This window comes from Aulonocara stuartgranti (genome assembly GCF_965226115.1).
Source record: "Aulonocara stuartgranti genome assembly, chromosome: 23".
Taxonomy (NCBI): domain Eukaryota; kingdom Metazoa; phylum Chordata; class Actinopteri; order Cichliformes; family Cichlidae; genus Aulonocara; species Aulonocara stuartgranti.
In genome coordinates this window covers 6,665,783-6,684,642 of record NC_138958.1, presented here as the reverse complement: position 1 = coordinate 6,684,642, position 18,860 = coordinate 6,665,783, and the positions used below count along the sequence as shown (strand labels likewise).

The 18,860-nt window shown below is 39.5% G+C and overlaps 2 protein-coding genes across 2 annotated transcripts; one reads left to right on the top strand and one right to left on the bottom strand.

Annotated features, from left to right (window-relative positions):
• Positions 1-440: 440 nt before the first annotated feature.
• LOC309700253 (cytochrome P450 2J4-like) lies at positions 441-6,638 on the bottom strand. Its single transcript, XM_082523712.1, has 9 exons — positions 6,339-6,638; positions 3,341-3,506; positions 3,100-3,252; positions 2,841-3,001; positions 2,545-2,721; positions 2,318-2,456; positions 1,327-1,514; positions 1,091-1,232; positions 441-985 (listed from the first exon to the last, which is right to left on the bottom strand). Exons 1-9 carry the CDS (start codon positions 6,522-6,524, stop codon positions 810-812), a joined length of 1,488 nt encoding a protein of 495 aa, XP_082379838.1. The 5' UTR covers positions 6,525-6,638; the 3' UTR covers positions 441-809.
• Positions 6,639-8,212: 1,574 nt separating this feature from the next.
• LOC309700254 (cytochrome P450 2J2-like) lies at positions 8,213-12,999 on the top strand. Its single transcript, XM_082523713.1, has 9 exons — positions 8,213-8,484; positions 8,805-8,967; positions 9,481-9,630; positions 9,737-9,897; positions 9,983-10,159; positions 11,049-11,190; positions 11,318-11,505; positions 11,589-11,730; positions 11,841-12,999. Exons 1-9 carry the CDS (start codon positions 8,302-8,304, stop codon positions 12,014-12,016), a joined length of 1,482 nt encoding a protein of 493 aa, XP_082379839.1. The 5' UTR covers positions 8,213-8,301; the 3' UTR covers positions 12,017-12,999.
• The last annotated feature ends 5,861 nt before the right edge of the window (positions 13,000-18,860 follow it).

The following is an 18,860-nucleotide window of genomic DNA, read 5'->3' as shown; positions in this document are numbered from 1 at the left end:
CGGTCAGAAGTGCCAGCTTGATGCCAGATCCGGGCCAGACCTGTTTTCTATGAGCCTGGGCCACATAAACCAAACCATAATCGGGGCAGATATGGCATGCCATCACATAAACAGTGCCATCATTGCCAGGCCTGGTCCATATCTGGATGAAATACCACTTACCATGCCAGAAGTCAGCCAGCAATGCTGGCGTGACACCAGATCCGGGCCAGATCTGTCTGCTACGTGGGTTGGGGATAAATAAAGTCTCTCTGATTCTGATTCTGAATTATACTGAGACACTGCAAAAGGTCATCCATCTCTTTATAAGTTGATTTTGAAGGTAAAATTCAACTGAAATGATGTTTTGCATATGTGAAAAGAGCTGACTACATTTGAAAGTACTATTTTGCGTTAACATTAATTGTAAGGCATAGTACCAAATGTTTGGTTGCATAACCTGTGGCTTTAATAAAGTTAATGACACAAATCAGTCAATTATTTTCTGTGAATATGTTATTACCACAAACGTTCATACACATGACATTAACAATAAAAACAAAATAATCAAAACTTTCTTTTTTAATGAAATACATTTTGTATAGAACCTATAAATAGGTTTTGATTGATGACATTAATCATCAAAAATAGACGAAAAAAATGAACAGGTTAGTTTAATAGGCAGCAATTACACAGCAGATGAAGACTGATACTGAAAAATAATATCAACATTATTCCCACAAAATAAAAACAATCCACCCTTAATGAAAATTATCTCACTTAGTCTTGTCTATTACACACTGGTTATATGGAAAATGAGCAAATGTAATTCAGCGAGTCTTGGCGTGAACCTTGAAGGGTTCAGGCACACGTGTAGCTCCGTAAACTCCCTCTGTGCTCAGCTCCACTCCATCAGGAACAGAGAAAGTGAACTTCTGCAGCAAGCCGACAAAAAACAAGAACAGCTCCATCTTGGCGAGGCTTTCGCCAAGACAGACACGCTTCCCTGAAGAATTCACAAACACATACACGTGCAAGTTTACAACCTGTGGATGATGTTTTTTTTCTTGTTCAGGTTTTGCTAAAACAAAACACTCATTGTGGGTTTTACCTGCAGAGAAAGGTAGGAATGCTTCTCTCTTCACAAACTTCCCATCAGCATCCAGGAAGTGTCCTGGGTTGAAGGTGTCTGGAGTCTCCCACTCAGTCTTGTCAAACAGCACAGAGGTGAGTACAGGCAACACACTGGTACCCTAGAAAAAAACCACAAGATAACAAAAAGATGCACTTTAACAACAACACCTGACAGAACAAACATGCAAAGCTTAAAATGTATATTGCATGCACCTTGGGTATGTGGTAACCATCCAGGGTTGTATCCTTGGCAGCAACTCTGAGTGCATTGAGAGGAACAATATTTCCCATCCTCTGAATCTCGTGGATGACGGCATCGGTGTAGGGCAGATTTGGTCTGTCAGCCATGGAAGGCTGGCGGGTTTGTCCAATCACGTTATCTATCTCTGCCTGGACTTTCTCTGTGAAGGAGAATTGAAAGAGTTCAACTTCAACTAGCCCAAGCTTCTATGGAGCTACTGAGTCCCATAAGATGATTGTTTTTAGTTTGTATCTTTTATTTAATACCTGTTAACTCATTGACAAACTTTGGTTGTTGGATGTTAGACATGTCTAACAAATATGTCAAAGTTGTGGAAGGATTGCTGTAAAACTTTGCACTGACGCTAGTAATCTTGCAATTGTTTCATTCAATTTACTTAATGACTTAATATTCAAGTTTTGAACTTTTTTAAAAGTTTTTAAAATGTTTAGGAACAATAACACTGTTTTCCAGAAAAGTTATATAATTGTAGGCCTTTCAACGTTAATGCGTCAATGTGAATTAATCTGTCATTATGATTAATGCAATGACAATTTTTTAACATATTTTACCCATCTGGAGCACAGAATGACTCAAAATCCCCAAAATGTCTCTGTCAACGCATTTCGGGCAGTTTGTCCAAGGTTTGTACATTCTGCGCTCCAGATGGGGGTAAATGTGGTAAAAATTTTAATCACGTTAATCGTGATGATGCGTTTGCATTGACAGAACTAGAAAATAGACTTTATTGATTCTGGGGAACAAATTTCTCTCGCGCCATTTTCAGGTTCGGATTTACATTTTCCCAACTATTAGTTTTAAACACAAATAAAAAGCATTCCATTAGTAGTATATGTGGTCTGCTTTTGCTATTGTTAGCATTTATAGTAAATTGTATTAGAGCTACTAGTGTTATGTTCCAACTATTTTAAAGCTCCGGATGAAGCCCAGTACAATACCCACCCTGGATATCAGGATGTCTGATCAAGAAAACCAGAGCCCACAGCAAAGTGGTGGCTGTTGTTTCTGTTCCAGCCAGGAAAAGATCAGCAGAGCACAAAACCAGGTTGGTCTCAGTGAAGCCCAGGTCAGTTTCTTTGAGCTGTTCAAACAAATTAAAAAGTCACATTAGACACAACACAAATTGCTAATTTGTAGAGTGCAGTTTGTGCAATGCAGTGTCCACATACATTCTCCATTTTGATGAGGAAAGTGTCGATGTAGTCTCTTGGATTGTTGTGATCCAGGTCCTTCTTGTGGCTTTTCACCTCCTGAGTGATGAACTCTCTGACTTTGTCAAAATTGCTGAACAATCTGTTATGTGGACCTGGCAAACGCTTCATCACTCCGGGGAATGATTCATAGAGCTTGAGATTTGATGAGAGGAAGCGTTATTCAAAGGACGATAGAGAGAAGAAATCCAACACCCATGCCACAGTGCTGTCTCTCATTCTTTTTGTGACAGAAGGAAATTATTGTGACATACCTGAGCCCATATGGAGCCCTCCAGGTGAAGAAGCTCAGACAGATTCTTCAGCATGAGCTGGAAGTTGTGGTCACTGTAGTCAAATCTTTTCCCCATCACCAGCTGGCACGCTATATTAGACACGGCATTGTTGAAGAGGCCTGCTGGCCTAAAAAGTTTACCTGAAGACAAATAGACGATTGTTAAGAAAGCACAAATTCTTTGCTTTAGCACTGTTTGTGCAGGATTGTATGCTTATGTTCCACCTAATATAAAACACCTTTCTCCTGCTCTATCTCCTCCTGCAGGTATTGGATCTCCTCACAGATACACTGCTCCATGCGGTTCTTCCCCAGGCCGAAGTCTCGCAATGTAGACAAAGCGAAGCGTCTCTGTGCCTTCCATTTTCCACCGTTGCTCATGAACAGACCATCTCAATACACACAAGCAACTTAAGAACTTAACAACCTATGGAGAATAATTTCAATACTGAATGGTACATCAAATAGTGACTTCCAAACCTGAGTTTGCCGAATAAAACCTGTCGCCCATGGGGCTGTATGGTCGATCCACAAAGTTGTCAGCTTGTGTTACCAGAGCTTCTTTTACCATCTTGTATCCAGAGACGATTACCATTTTATCCCTGCCGAAGCAGAAACTGAACACATTCCCGTAGATTTCAGCCAGCTACAAAAAACACAACAAACATGAAGGATATAGCACAATATTTGTAATCTACAGAAAGAAATTAGTGGGAAGTGCTGTAATTAGAGGCTGGAAATCATGGATACTGACTATCAATCAATATTTCATCTTATCATCCATTTTCTAGACATACATCCAGGATTGGTTGCAAGTTTGTCACAGGGCTAACACAGACAGACAGGCAACCATTCACTTTGAGACTATGAGAAATTTCAATCAACCTAATAGTTAGCGAATGCCTTTTTTTAAAGTTAAATCTAAACTTTACACTGTTGAAATTCAAGTGGACTGAAATTTACATAAATTTACATAATTAAAATTCTGGGATCCACAGTTTTTCCACATAATTGTTTGCTTGACCATATTTGAAGAAATTGCTTAGACCTACATCTGCTTATTAGCACTAAGTACCAACTCAGGGCTCGCAAAATCGCTAGCCCGACGTCCCGGGGCTAGCGATTTTTCCAGTCTGGCTACCAAAATCTATCTCTGCCCTGCCCGTTGGGGTATCATAGGAAGGAAAAATATATGTCAATGCTTTTGCATTCTTTCGGAAATGTAGCTGGGTAGTTATGTCATTGGCATCGATGAGCCACTGTCAATATGTGACATATTGAAATCGTTTGAATTTGCGCTTGTTTTTTGCTTCCACTTTGCAATTGCGTGAACTGTGCATAGAGAGCGACAGCACTGATTGGTGTGCGACGATAATTTGCGCACCAATTCCTCTGACATCGTCTTATCAATCGTTAGCTTACTATGCAAACATGACAAGTGAAATCTCCGCAGCTTAAACATGTGAGAGGTTGATCGCGCAGAGAATCGCTGAGCTTATGTGAGTCCGTGTGTAAAAGCAGCAGGATATATATTTTAGTTCTGCTGAGCCAAATAAGACAGGTCAGGGTGAAGAAGTGACAGCCAAAGAAGGCGGGGGTTTACGACACCAACTCTCTGCCATCTATAATCCAGTTTTGAGATCCCTTCCCAGACACCTTAACGCCCACTCACATCCTGGGCCATCTGACCTCAGGAATTCGCATGATAAGGTGGGGCCAGGTTTCACAATGAACACACCCGAAACTCTGGCTGATTGGGACCCACGCCCAGTTTCACACCTTGGCTCAGGCGATTAGAGGATCATCAGGGGGTCCTTTTGTCCCTCCGTGGGGGGAAACTCCCACTAGGTTTATATCTGGGACTCTCCACCATTTGACCTTAGAACTGAAGAAGCTTCTCAGATGAGAGGTGAAACGTCTTCAAGCAACTTAAAGAAGTCCAGACGCTTTTCTTTGCAAGCTCCTTTGACTACGATGACCTGGATGACTGAGAACCTTCACAGACATACAGCCAAAGAAAAGCTTACCACAAAACGGAAAAGTTATGACAAATCAGACTATAAGGCAAAAAGAAAGTGCAGCTTTATGGTTTCATGGACAAAAGAATATACGTGGCTGCAATATGACGAGCTAAATAACCAGGGGTGCACATAAGTGGTCCACAGGTGCACATTCGCTGTCAAAATAAAAAACGCGCGCAAGATAAGAAGTTGCAACGCGCATTTGCGTACATAAGATTTTCTGGAGGAGGACAGACATTTGTTTAGAACTCTTAAAGATGTCGAAGAAGCTCCTTTAAGCAATTACTTTGGTGTTCCTCCACCTCCAAAGAAATGTCAGAAGGAGTCTGAATCACAAAGAACCGCATATTCTCGGAAAAGTGGTTGCAGGAGGTGAGCTGCCTTCAAACACATGATGAATGCACAGAGATGTAGTGCAGAATGTGCCGTGAAAATCCCACTCTAGTGGACAAAAACAGAGCCTTTTATATGGATGCAAACGCGCGTTGCAACTTCTTATCTGGTGCGCGTCTTTTATTTTGACAGCGAATGCCCACATGCGGACCACTTATGTGCACCCGTGTAAATAACATAATGTTCTGCCGGGTGTGTTGTTGGTTTCCCTCGATTTCTGAGTCGACAAGCGCCTTTGTTACTGGGACCAGTAATTTTAAGAAAGGCCCCCATTAGAACCCATGAGAAATGTAAGAAATGCATTATTGCTCAGTCTGCAATATCTTTCCCAGAACAAACACCAATTGCAAATAACATACTAAAAATAAACCTGAAAAATCTGTTTAGAACAGCGTACTATGTTGCAAAGAGTGAACTACCACTGGCACAATTTAGCAGTCTTTGCAAACTTCAGAAAGCAAATGGCCTATCTTGGTTCCACTTACCTCTTACTCGTGGAAATTTCAAATTCAGGATCTGACACAGACTGATTCATGTTCTACACAGTTCTTACAAGTTCAAAGAAATGTCTGTTCAATTAGAATCAAGTATTTGAGTTGATGATTGTAATTTTTATACAATGTTGTCATTTGTGTTTCAACAATTTTTTGATTAATGTATAATATTGTAACGGAAACAAAACAGGAAACAAAACATCAATCAAAAAATTGCTCTCTTTTTTTATTCGGGCTACTTAAATTTATTTTGGGCTACCAAAAACTGAAGAGTCCCTGCCTGAAGGGCTACCAGGGATTTTGAAATTTTGTTAGTTGTTCTGATAATCTATTAGAGTTGTTTCTGAAGTATTCTCTCCTTTCTGTATTTCAGTAAAAAACAAAACAAAACAAAACAAAAAATCTTGCTGCAGTACAAAATCAAAATCTCAAAAATCAAAAAGTTTTGATCCTGATGACTGAACAATGCAGACAGAAGCACACAAGTATACATGCAAACAACAAAGCAGTACTTTAAATTGCACTCTATACTTAGAACCCCCCTGATATTATACAAGCATGAACCCGTACCTTGTTGAAATAAATATGTGGGTGTTTCTTTCCCACAATCTGGAAATTCCCAATAAAAGGTAAAGCGAATGGTCCCGGTGGAAAATCTCTTGGATTCTTGTTTCTGAGGTGGTACATGATCAGAAGGAGCAAAAACACAGAGAGTAAAACTCCCTCGTTGCTCAGTAAAAAGTTGGAAAACCACATTGTTAAATTCAAACAAAGCTGATTCTTTCCAATCTGGAGATGTGATTCTTTCTGGTAGAAAGTAGTGGTAGTGGTTTATAAACCTGATGCTTGATAAAATATTCATCTGATGCAAATGTTCATGATGCACAGTACTAATACTTGTCTGTTCAAAGGTTCTTGTGATATGGTGGTTACATAACAAGCTGGGCTACAAAACACAATCCATTTGCTCAGCTCTGCAGGATGAATTTGTTCAAGGCTGTTGAACTTACATCTACTCAAAGTGTAAATACTGCCCAGTGGTAACAAAAGTCATCTAGTAAATTCATCCTGCAATTTCATATACTTCTGAGTGGAAGTCACATGAACGATGACCAGGAATCATGGTTTTACTGTTTCTTTTGCTATATAGCTAAGATATATTGTCACATTATCAGCACAAATATACATAGTATATATGTAGTATGTTGTCACATGGTTTTCATGGACAAAGAATAAAAAAGGAGTGCCCTTTGTCCTGATCCTGCATAAAAGCTTATCTGTGATTAGATTACAGTGCACGTCTCAATTTCTGACTTGCAGGAGCAGGAGGGAAACTTTTTTTTCTGTTCTTCTCAGGTTAGTGATAAAGTGGTTTGTAAATGGACATACGCACGTTCCCTCACATTTGCACACACGACAGGTTATATGTTTTTGTATGAAGAATTTTTTATTGAACTTTTTATCCTGCGATGCACTCTGAGTTCATAGTTAAACACATTTGACCTTCCAAGGGATTCAGAGATTCAGCTGGATATTCATTAAAGTGACTGATTGCTTTCAAATAGTGCAATTATCCAGGGTTCTGCTCATGAATCTGCTTGTTGATATTTGCCTCCACTGAACATTATTTACACTGTGAGTAGATGTAAGGTCACAGAGCCTGATGGGTCTGGATTTGCTTTGCAGACCATTTCACAAACGCTGTTTCTCAAGCACCTTTGAACAGAGAATATTCTATATGAACTTTGTCATGACTGATTTATTCTGAAGGTCTACGTAGCAAAAAAGTCCATGAAGCATGAACAGGCTTATAAAACCGCTGAAAACCACAAACATACGACAAAGAGCGAAGGCAGAATTAAAATTTAAACTTGAATGCACTGTTTAACTGAGTCTATTGAATGAAACTCAAATATATTTAATGAAAGACCAATGTCACAGAGGAACTGGCTCCAATTTCTGTTTTAGAAGTGTCATACATAATGCTAAAAGAAGTGATAACATGAATAAGTTTGCAGAGTAGCAGCACTCCTAAGCAATGAAGACATAATATAATGGAAAATGTACTAGTATTAAACTCCAGGGTTCAGTGCTGTACAATGGATAAAGAAATTTAGTCAGTGTTTCATCACAGATATGCAATTCATTCCATCTTAACCCAGCCATTTTTTAGAACAGCATTGTTATTCCCTCCTTTAAGACAATTAAACTTATTTTAAACTGTGAAACATCTACTAATCATGTTTGTAAAATATGCCATAGAATTGGCAAAATCTATATTTTAATATACCATTAGTCACTGACAAATCAACCTGGGTATTAACATTTAAAAGACATTCTTAAAATCAGCAGAGAGTACGAGGAGTCCAAGTTCCAGCCTTTTATTTTCACACAAAGCTTTCAGTGTTATGTAACCTGACACGGGGGCTTGTTTTCCCAGAACTGCAGGTTCCACCCAAATAACATCAGACATACCAAAGCCCTGTCTGCAGAATCAGTGTGGTTCTCCACAAGGATCATCAATACTTTCACCATGGTTTTTCAAGCTCTTTTTGACTGTCTGAATTTTAGTAGTTGGCTGTTGCTTGCTTTTGTATTGCTGATTTTGTTTGATTTGATAAGAAACCGCAGACCTCGTAACTTTCCACCAGGACCCCGGGCTTTGCCTCTTCTAGGAAATGTTTTCACCGGAGTTGACTTCAAATCAATGATGAAGGTGAGCTTAACAGTCATGTAAAAGTAATGCATGCAACAGTATGCACATGCATTTTTTCCAGCAGAAGTTTGACTTACACACAACAACGTGGTCCACATGAAGTGCAAAAGAAATCACAACTGCAGAATAACAATATTGCAACTTAAAAGATTTTTAGTCATCACTGTCACACTTTCATACTGTGTCAGCAGTTTCAGTGGGGGATTTGGGAACTTCAATCTCTTAATGAAATATTTGTCATTGTCTACATATTGAAGGTATTACTTTGAAAAAAAAAATGTTTGTGAAACATTTCTCCTCCTAATTTTTCCTGCTTGCAGCTAGCTGAGACGTACGGTCCTGTGTTCAGTGTGAAGAGAGGCAGTGAGAGGATGGTGTACGTTGCAGGATACAAGATGGTCAAAGAGGCTCTTGTTAATCAGCTGGATAGCTTTATTGATCGACCAGTTCTTCCTCTCTTCCATATTATCTATAAGGGTCTTGGTGAGTATAGGGGCATCAAGGTCTAGGAACTGCCAAACATACCCCCTCCCACCCGCACCACCAAGTGTCATCAGTCTGTCACTTTGACAAAAAGGGCTCATGATGTAACCAAGTATTCTAATTAAATTAAATCTAATCTCTAATTAAATACAATCTGAATATACTTTACTGAAGTATTTGCATTTTACAACTCATATTTTGGAGGGAAATATTACTTTGAAATATTACTCCACTACATGAAACTGTAGTTACTAGTTATTGCATAGATTTGTATTATTATTAAATATGTTTTGAGTATAAAGTATAACAATTATACGATTGTATACTATTAACTTTCCGTCATAAAATAAGCAGAAAGTAGACATAGCTGTAGCATGAAAGTGAAGTCACATTTGTTGTTGGAAAACATTTTACAAAGGACATCATATATATACAGCATATTTTTTGTGGGAAAAACAGAAGTATAACTGAGCAGAAACTAATTGTTAGTTATTCTATATAATATTGTCATAGGCATATCTTTGAGCAATGGCTACCTGTGGAGGAAGCAGAGGAAGTTTGCCAACACTCACCTACGTTACTTTGGAGAGGGCCAGAAGGCACTGGAGAAGTACATTGAAGTGGAGTGCAGCTTCCTTTGTGAAGCTCTCAAAGAGGAGCAAGGCAAGTAGAGTTCGGGAATTCACTCAGTTGGGCTGTTTGTTGTGCACTGAAATCATTTCTATAGCAGGATTTCTCTTGACCTGAGTTAAATTTGACATCTTCACAGGAAGACCATTCAACCCACACTACACCATAACAAATTCAGTGAGCAATGTGATATGCTGTGTGGTCTTTGGGCATCGCTTTGAATACACTGATCCAAATTATCGCAAAATTCTGGAGCTGGACAATGAGGCTATTGTGCTTTCTGGTTCAGCACAAGCACAGGTATTCCTTATGTAAACTATTGTAGTAATAACAAAATAAGCTGTGTTGGTCTATTGCTGTTCTGAGAGACTGTCGTCATCAACAGCTCCTTGATGCCTTTCCTGACTTGATGAAGCACCTGCCAGGGCCTCATCAGACTATCCAAAACAACTATAAGGAGCTTTTGGCATTTGTAAAGAAGGAAATAGAAAAGCACCAGGAGGACTGGAACCCTGAAGACCCTCGTGACTTTATTGATACATATCTGTCAGAGATGGAAAAGGTAATATGAAGGCATTTCTAACAAAGCTTATGAATCCTGTTAGGTCAAGAATTGCATGCTTTTGCATCCTTGAACAAAGTGAACAAAGCCAGCAGTTTCTGCTCAAAATAGATAGTTTAAAATTTAATTTATATTTACAATTAAAGCACATATCATTGTAAAGAAAAGAAACACACACACACACACAAAGTTTTTTCTATGTTAATGTGAGAAAAATGTGAGAAAAAAATGTCAAGACATAAATGCTGCATTACACTTAGTCAGTGCTAATATGACTGGCAAACAGCAAGCCCAGCTTGATAATATATTAACTATATTTTATGAATTATTTTTTCCCTTTATCCCTAGTTTGCAAAGGTACACTATGACATCACAACAGTGTGATTTGTCAGTTGCAACTTTGATGCAGGAACAGCAACAAAATGGGTATATCAGACACACCAAACTGTAATACAAGCAAAAACTGGACTAAAAAAGATTTAGTCCAGTTTCAGTGCATTACTTGCTGATGAAATTTGTTTAGTTCTTCACCAAAATACCACTTTTAATTCCCTAAAGAATTATTATCAGTGTCACTTGAAAATTGATAAAATATCTAAATGCTTATATGAACCAGGAGTTTCAATTAGCCATGGTGGTGAATACTCTGAACATGCTTCTGGAGAGTACACCGGAAAATCCAATTAGTTCCCAAAATGTAAAAAAATTGTGAAAAATGACATAAAGCTTACTTAAAATAACTAAGTTAGGGCAACTTATTCATTATGAGTACAATTTGTCAAGAAAATGTAAAACATACTGTTAAATAATAATATATTTAGTGGTGGTGTAAAATAGCCTAAATCAGCTCATCACTTTGAATAATGTCAGTACTTTTTTGTTACATTAGAAACAAATGGATCCCCAGGCTGGCTTCAACCTTGAAACACTGTCGTTATCCTCCCTTGACCTGCTTGAGGCTGGAACAGAAACAACTGCTACCACCCTGCGCTGGGCCCTTGTAGTCATGCTGACCTACCCAGAGATACAGGGTCAGAGTCTAATCAATAACACTTAACATTGATGTATTTCAGTGAAGGACTGAGACTGTTGATGAGAGTTTAACCATGATGAGCAGTGAACTGTCTGTGTTAGTCCTTACTGTGCTTACATTTTCAGAGAAAGTCCAGGCAGAGATAGACAGAGTGATCGGACAGTCTCGCCTGCCCACCTTGGCTGACAGACCCAACCTGCCGTACACTGATGCTGTTGTCCATGAGGTCCAAAGGTTTGGAAATATTGCTCCCCTGGGATTCCCGAGACGTGCCACTAAGGACACTACACTGGGAGGATACTTCATTCCTAAGGTAAGTGACGATTTACCTGACTCACACAGAGATGGTTATTTCTAAACAGCTAATATCAAAAAGATTGTAAAACTTATTTTCAGGGCACAGCTACGACTATGATTCTTGCATCCGTGCTGTTTGACAAGAATGAGTGGGAGACTCCAGATGTCTTCAATCCTGAGCATTTCTTGGATTCACAGGGCCAGTTTCGAAAAAGAGATGCATTCTTGCCATTTGCAGCAGGTCATTTTAAATCGACTTTTTTTTTTTGTTCTTTAGCAACAATAATCAGAATTCCCATTTTAGAAAATGAGTGCCACCAAAAACAAATACTTCTGTTTGTCACCCCACAGGTAAACGTATGTGTCTTGGTGAGCCCCTGGCCAAAATGGAGATGTTCCTTTTCTTTGCATCTCTGCTCCAACGCTTCACCTTCACTCCTATTCCTGGAGAAATGCCCAGCATGGATGGTGTGTTGGGCTTCACCCACACGCCTCAGGAGTTCAGGATGCAGGCAGCGCCTCGCTGATGTCACTCTATTCAAACATAAAGATCAATAAGCTGAACCTCTTTATGAGCATACTAGAAACCCAAAGAGAAGCAACACCTTTTATTATATATATTCTGACCTGCAACTGAAAAAAAGCAACTTTCTTAATGTAACTCTCTTTAAGTAGTCTTGAGGAATAGTTCTCCAGGCTTCTTAATAACATTCAAAAATCTATTTTTGATGTTGGCTGCCTTTTTAAAAAAATTGTCTAGAAGTTGTCGCAGTGTGCCTAACCCCTTATACTATCTCCTGTCACTGACTTTCAGTCAGGTTCTTAAGTAATTTACCTCAAGAATGACTTCTTGACATTGATTCTTCCACTATTTTGGAAAATCAGCAACCATATAACAAAAACCTTGATTTTGTTCAACAGCTATTTTATATACAGCTAGAGAACAAATATAATCAACAGCATAGTTTAAACTGGAGTGGCCACAGTGTAGTGATTAAGAGATTAAGGGATGGTGATTGCGGCAGGAAGGACATTTTGCGTAACAATTTGTTTTTTAAATTTGCCAAGTCAAATACACAAAACTACACTTTGATATCAAATATACAAAGCTACACTTTGAAGGTCATGGTCTAGTCGTGATCATTCTTTAAATATTTAGCATCTAAAACACATATTTGGTTCCATGAGACATTTCTTTTGAACTGTGTGTAATTATGAACACAAGATCCCATTCGATCATAGACAGAAGACAGGGCAAAATTCAAAAAATTCAAAAAAGTGAAAAATTCACACCTCGTAGATTAGACCAAAAAGTGGAAGATTTGTTTGTAAAAAATTAACTGATCTTCATATAACCTGGCATGCTGCAAATTGCTTTTACATGTGATTATATAGAAGACCCTGTATTTATGGGTATTAATTCAAATGTAGGAGTGCTGCTTTTCTATTTCCTGCTTATGTTTTTAAATGTATTAATCAACACATTAAGAAATAAAACAATTGCATACTACGTGCTTATGATTGTCATTTTATTGGTGGCTTTCATGGATTTAGTTGTTGTCTAAAAGCCTCCAGTTCATCAACTATGCAAGGGAGAATATGTGTTCCCCTTTTGATTACTTTGATCATTTAAATATATTTTGTTCCCGTTATTATGTTAAATTTTGTTGAAAAGATTGTTTTTCATGTATTTTGGATAGGCAGAGAATTTTTTTGGTTGCGTGTCAGACACAGTAATCAAAGCCCGCCCTCAACCCATCACTGACATTTTGTTTGTTTTCCTGGAATTGCCACATGCACAACAAATGTAGAAAACTAGCTAAGTTGAGTTACTAGTTTATTTTATAAGTTGAGTTCCACTTGAAAGCCATTGACTTTAGGTCCTGGATTTTCAGAATTCAGTTCTGCAAGGTTTGTTCAGTCCCGCGCTGACATTAGAACCCCTTATTGTCTTTGTCAGGATGTGTATTTTGTGAAAAAGAAAGTCCACCTTCTTCCCGTTTAGGTATGAGAACAAAGTAAATTTAAAAAAATCACCTGGTTAATAGCAGGTTGTAAAATTAGGCAAATACAACCTCACATGAAAAACAACACATTACATACAGCAGTGACTCATAAGTTATTTAACAAACATTAAGCTAAAATGCAGAAGCAGTTTGGAAAATTTCAAACATCTTTAGTGTTTCCAAATGAATTAAGAAGGTAAAGCTGGTGATCAAATGCACTTAGATGATCATCAGCAAGTATGACTATTTCTTAAAAAAAAAAAAAAAAAGCAGTTGTAGTACTTGTAAAGCATGAAATTATAATTTTGATGCTTTTATAATATTAGGTAGTGTCATTCATTGAAAAGAAAATTAGTTGCCATAATCTTGAGTTCCACATGTTTACTCCTGACTAAATTTACTAATATGAATCCAGAATTACTTACTGAGGAATATTCTCCAGCATATTCTGTGATTTATCTACAGCATTGCAACCTTGGATGAAGAGGTTGATTTAAAGATAGTATTAGTCTTTCTTGCTGATAGTGGATCCTGCTCTGTACAAACTCAGGGCCCTGTTACACAGGGCTTACTCATCTGAATCAGAGTCTGAAGACAATGAACAGACAAGGAGGCTCTTTGTCTTTGCTGGCTCCTTTGTGGTGAAATCTTTACACTGTTCCTGCAGGTCGGCCTCAAGGCTGGTCCAAACCTCTTCTCGCGAGAGAGGGTGAGATGTCGGCTGATCACCTGTGCTGACCCTAAACCGAGCAGTCAAAAGAAGAGGAAAAAGACGAAGATTGTTTAATATTATAACAACACCAAGCACTGGTACTGTGGATGTTTGTTTGTGATCACTGACTGGCGTTACTGTACTACAAAGTCATTATTTAACTTTTTAAAAATAAATTGTGATATTTGGATTTACACATACATATTTAATCTAGAAAACTATTTTAGTGAGTTCCAGTTGAAAGCCACTGTCTTCCACTAATTTCCCTATTTGTAAGTCCTGGATTTGCAGGTCTCAGTTATATTATGTACAATGTGAAAGCTACAATGCACAGTTTCAGAGTTTCATTTGTTCTTAAATCTAGTTTAGAAAGCTCTAGACAATGTTGAAGAAAGGCATCTAGCAGATAGTGGTGCTATATGTTTGACATCGCCAAAATAGATTTTGAGACAAGATGGGCACCTTAAAATATCTGTTAAACTACAACATTTTTTATTCATATACATCTGAAAAATTAGATTTTTTAAGACCATTTTGTATACCAGTCTAGTAATTCATTAAAAACTGTAATGTAAAGTGTAATAAATATATTTGCTTTACCAAATTACTTTGTTATTTGCTTCATACTAACAAGCTGTGCACATCACATGAGCTATTTTGCTAGCTTCAATTCTTTAATAGCTTAATTCAGTATGCTAATCTTTTGTCAGAAACCAAAATTAAGATATTGTGGTGGACCACTAGAGGGCTCCACTCATAACCAGTGTTGAGGAAGTGTGTTGCTGTGTTTTGTGGCGCGATGTGTTCAGTTGAAGTTGGGAGAGGAATAAAGAAGAAAGATACAGATACAGAAAGGGTGCTCTTCATAGAGGACTCACGCTCTGGGAGACGTTTTCTCGTGGACTCCGGCTCCCAGAAGAGCCTCCTTCCCCTGACCGTTGCCGACAGGCTAGCAGCAAACTGCGGGCTGCAGCTCATTGCAGCTAATGGCTCTCCCATCACAACGTTTGGGAAAAGGTTGGTGACTGTTTGTTTTCATGGCCAGGATTTCCAATGGAACTTTGTTGTTGCCGCTAGCTCTGTACCTATCTTAGGTGCTGATTTTCTGTGTGCCCATGGACTGCTTGTCGATGTTGCTAACAGACGTTTAATCGATGATCTCTCATTTTCTTCGCTACCCTGTTTTACTCGTGCAGCCGAGCCCCTGATTCGGGCTAATGTAGTGACCACCAGTAATGCTTTTCAGCGTTTGCTTTTAGAGTTTCCATCACTCTCTGTCCCTAATTTCTCTAGCATGGTAACGAAGCACGGGGTTGAGCATTATATTCCCACGGTCGGGCCCCCGGTATACACGTGCGCACGCCGCCTCAACCCCGCAAAACTGTCCGTCGCTCGGGAAGAGTTTGCAGCCATGGAGCGCCTTGGCATTGTACAGTGCTCGAACAGTGCATGGGCCTCTCCGCTTCACATGGTGCCCAAATCGGACGGTCGGTGGCGGCCATGCGGAGATTTCCGCCGTTGAAATAATGCCACGGAGAATGACAGTTACCCCATCCCCCACATTCAGGATTTTTCCGCCAATCTCGCCGGGACCTCGACCGTGCGCGCCTAAGACGTTATCCCCTTCGGCTTGTTCGAGTTTTTGCGCATGCCGTTTGGCCTGAAAGGTGCCGCCCAGACCTTTCAGTGGCTGATGGACTCCGTTTTGTGTGGGCTGCCGTTCGTTTTTGTTTACCTGGACGATATTTTGGTGGCCAGCTGCTCGGCGAGCCAGCACGAGTCCCATCTGCGCCAGGTTTTCCAGCGTTTGGCAGCGCACGGCCTGATCATCAACCCTTCCAAGTGCCAGTTTGGGTTGCCTGTTCTGGATTTCCTCCGGCACCGCTGAGGGTGTGGTTCCGTTGCTTGACAGAGTCCAGGCCGTTTCAGTTTTCCAAAGCTTTAAATGACATTCTTCCTTCCCGCATCATTAAGGATGCTCTGACTACTATTGGACCCTGTATCTCAATTTTAATGAACGCTTCATTGTCATCAGGCTGTGTTCCGACTGCCTTCAAACACGCAGTCGTGCAACCTGATATTAATAAAAGCAACTCTGACGGCAACGCTCTTTCAAATTACAGGCCAATTTGTAAACTTAACTTCATGTCTAAGATTTTTAGAAAATATAGTTATCCAGCAACTACAGTCCTTCCTAGAGACGGTGTCAGTGACAAATTTCGATCTGGATTCAAACCTTGTCATAATACCGAGACAGCTTTATTGAGAGTTTTTAACCATTGATTCAGGGCACCCTGTGGCTCAAGTTTTATTAGATCTAACTTCTGCCTTCGATATGGTTGACCATAATATTCTCCTAATAAGGCTGGTGTCACGGACTGCCGGGGCAGACCGTGTGGAGTGAGTAGAGGACCCAAGAGCAGACAGAGGCGAGGGCACAAAACTGGACTTAACAGCAAAGTAACTGAGGGAAAACCTGAACATAGACTGGGAAACTATGACTCTACTGAGATTTAGACTATGACTAAACAATATACAAACTATGACTTACTATGGCTGGGAAACTCTGACAAGGGGTAGGGGAGATAACACTGACACTGAACACAGCAAGACTGAGGACTAAATACACACATGAGGTGATCAGAGGAAGTGGAGACACATGAGGACACAGCTGACACACATAACCTAATGACAGGACAGGGGACGTGAAACTAAATGCAATGAACAAAAAACAGAGGACTCTTTCAAAATAAAACAGGAAACATGATGAGACAGACCAAACAACATGGGCTTGACAACATGAGACGTGGAACGCAAAGGGCAAATGAGACTAAGATCCAGGGGAAGGGGAAATGAGGAGCTCCAATAAACAGAACTAAGGCTGAACAACTTAGGGGTTTAAGAGAGGTGGATGAGCTTAACCCAAACAATAAATGACAAAACACAAAGACTCAAGTTCTAACTAATGCAAAAACAAGAACTTAACATATCCCCATACTAAAAACAGAAATACACAATATATAATGAACTCAAAATGCTGGGTCACAGACCCACCCATGACAGCTGGAAGATGTAGTTGGCCTTAAAGGCAAAGTTCTTTTATGGTTTAAATCGTATCTAGCAGACAGATCCTTCTCTGTCACCATGGGGAAATACTCTTCCTCTTCTGCCCCGGTTAACTGTGGTGTGCCTCAGGGATCCGTATTAAGCCCTACGCTGTTCTCCTTGTACATGCTGCCCTTGGGACTCATCTTTAAAAAACATAACATATTCTACCACTGCTATGCGGTTGATATCCAAAGCTACCTTCCTCTAAACTTGGATGCCCCATCTCCTCTCTTGCCTTTGTTTGACTGTCTGCAAGAGGTTTAAAATTGGCTATCCCAGAATTATCTTGTCTTAAATGAAAGCAAAACAGAAATGATTATTTTTGATAGCCACATTCCCCAGGGCCAGCTAACCAATACACTGGGGTCTTTCACCAGCCACCTCTCTCCTTCTGCCAGAAATCTTTGAGTACTCCTGGATAGTTCTTTTAAATTAGAGAAGAAATCCACTGTGGTAAAAACTAGCTTTTAACAATCATGGCAAATTTTCAAAGCTAAGCCCTATTTACCACATAAAGAACTCAAAAAACTCATCCATGCCTTAATCACTTGCAGATTGGACTATTGCAACACTCTTTACCTGGGCCTCCAACTCTCCCTCCTTCAGCGCCTGCAATCAGTCCAAAATGCGGCAGCTGGCCTCTTAACCAGCTCTAGAAGACATGAGCACATCACCCCCATACTCCCTAACTTGCACTGGCTTCCTGTCAAATATCACACTGATTTCAAAATCCTTCTGCTCACTTTTAAAATTCTAAAAAACTTGGCCCCTAGCTACCTAACTGATCCCCTTGATCTGTACAACCCAAAGAGAGCACTAAGATCCTCCAGCCAACTGCTTCTAATGCAACTAAGGCCTCGTTTAAAAACCAGAGGTGACCGTGCTTTTGCCATTGCCACCCCTAGACTCTGGAATAATCTTCCAGTTGATATCTGTACATCGGAATCAATTCAATCATTCAAATCACGCTTAAAAACACACCTGTTCAACTTAGCTTTTGAAGCATATAAGTTCTACTTTCATTCTGCCTGCACTACACCATGTAATGTAATTTTAATTGTAACTGTACTATTTGTTAATTGTTCTACCCGCTTGGCGGTTTTATTGTGAAGCACTTTGATGTACACTAGTCTTTTAAATGTGCTATAGAAGGGGATGGATGGCAAGGGAAGTGTACAAAAATGGAAAACAGTTTCAGACAGTAGATGCCCTTCGTGTGGCCATCACCACTTGGAGAAATGTTCCCACTAATCTCATGGAAGCACTAGCGTCAAGCATTCCGCAATGAATTTTTGAAGTGATCAACAATAATAGTGGAACTATTCATTACTGAGTTCATGTTTGAAACTTTAATTTCTGTTTTAGAGGAGTTTACGGGGTTTTTTGAGGTGCGGTCCTAAACTTTTGATCAGCTGTAAAACAGTCTGTTTCTGTTGTTTTCAATAAATTACACGCTCCAAAAATGTTTTGTCTCATTCCCATTTCTTTTTGTTGCATGTTGAAGCTCTACTTGGAACCTTCTTAGGATCCAATCATGCAAAATTT

What these genes read in the sequence shown, in the direction of transcription:
- LOC309700253 (XM_082523712.1), bottom strand. Translation starts at nt 6,524, where the DNA reads ATGTGGTTTTCCAACTTTTTACTGAGCAACGAGGGAGTTTTACTCTCT. An exon ending in TCCTCATCAAAATGGAGAAT is followed by an intron (nt 2,457 to 2,544) that starts GTATGTGGACAC and finishes TTGTTTGAACAG; the next exon opens with CTCAAAGAAACTGACCTGGG. An exon ending in CAGACATCCTGATATCCAGG is followed by an intron (nt 1,515 to 2,317) that starts GTGGGTATTGTA and finishes TCTCCTTCACAG; the next exon opens with AGAAAGTCCAGGCAGAGATA.
- LOC309700254 (XM_082523713.1), top strand. Translation starts at nt 8,302, where the DNA reads ATGGTTTTTCAAGCTCTTTTTGACTGTCTGAATTTTAGTAGTTGGCTG. An exon ending in ACTTCAAATCAATGATGAAG is followed by an intron (nt 8,485 to 8,804) that starts GTGAGCTTAACA and finishes TCCTGCTTGCAG; the next exon opens with CTAGCTGAGACGTACGGTCC. An exon ending in ATCTGTCAGAGATGGAAAAG is followed by an intron (nt 10,160 to 11,048) that starts GTAATATGAAGG and finishes TTGTTACATTAG; the next exon opens with AAACAAATGGATCCCCAGGC.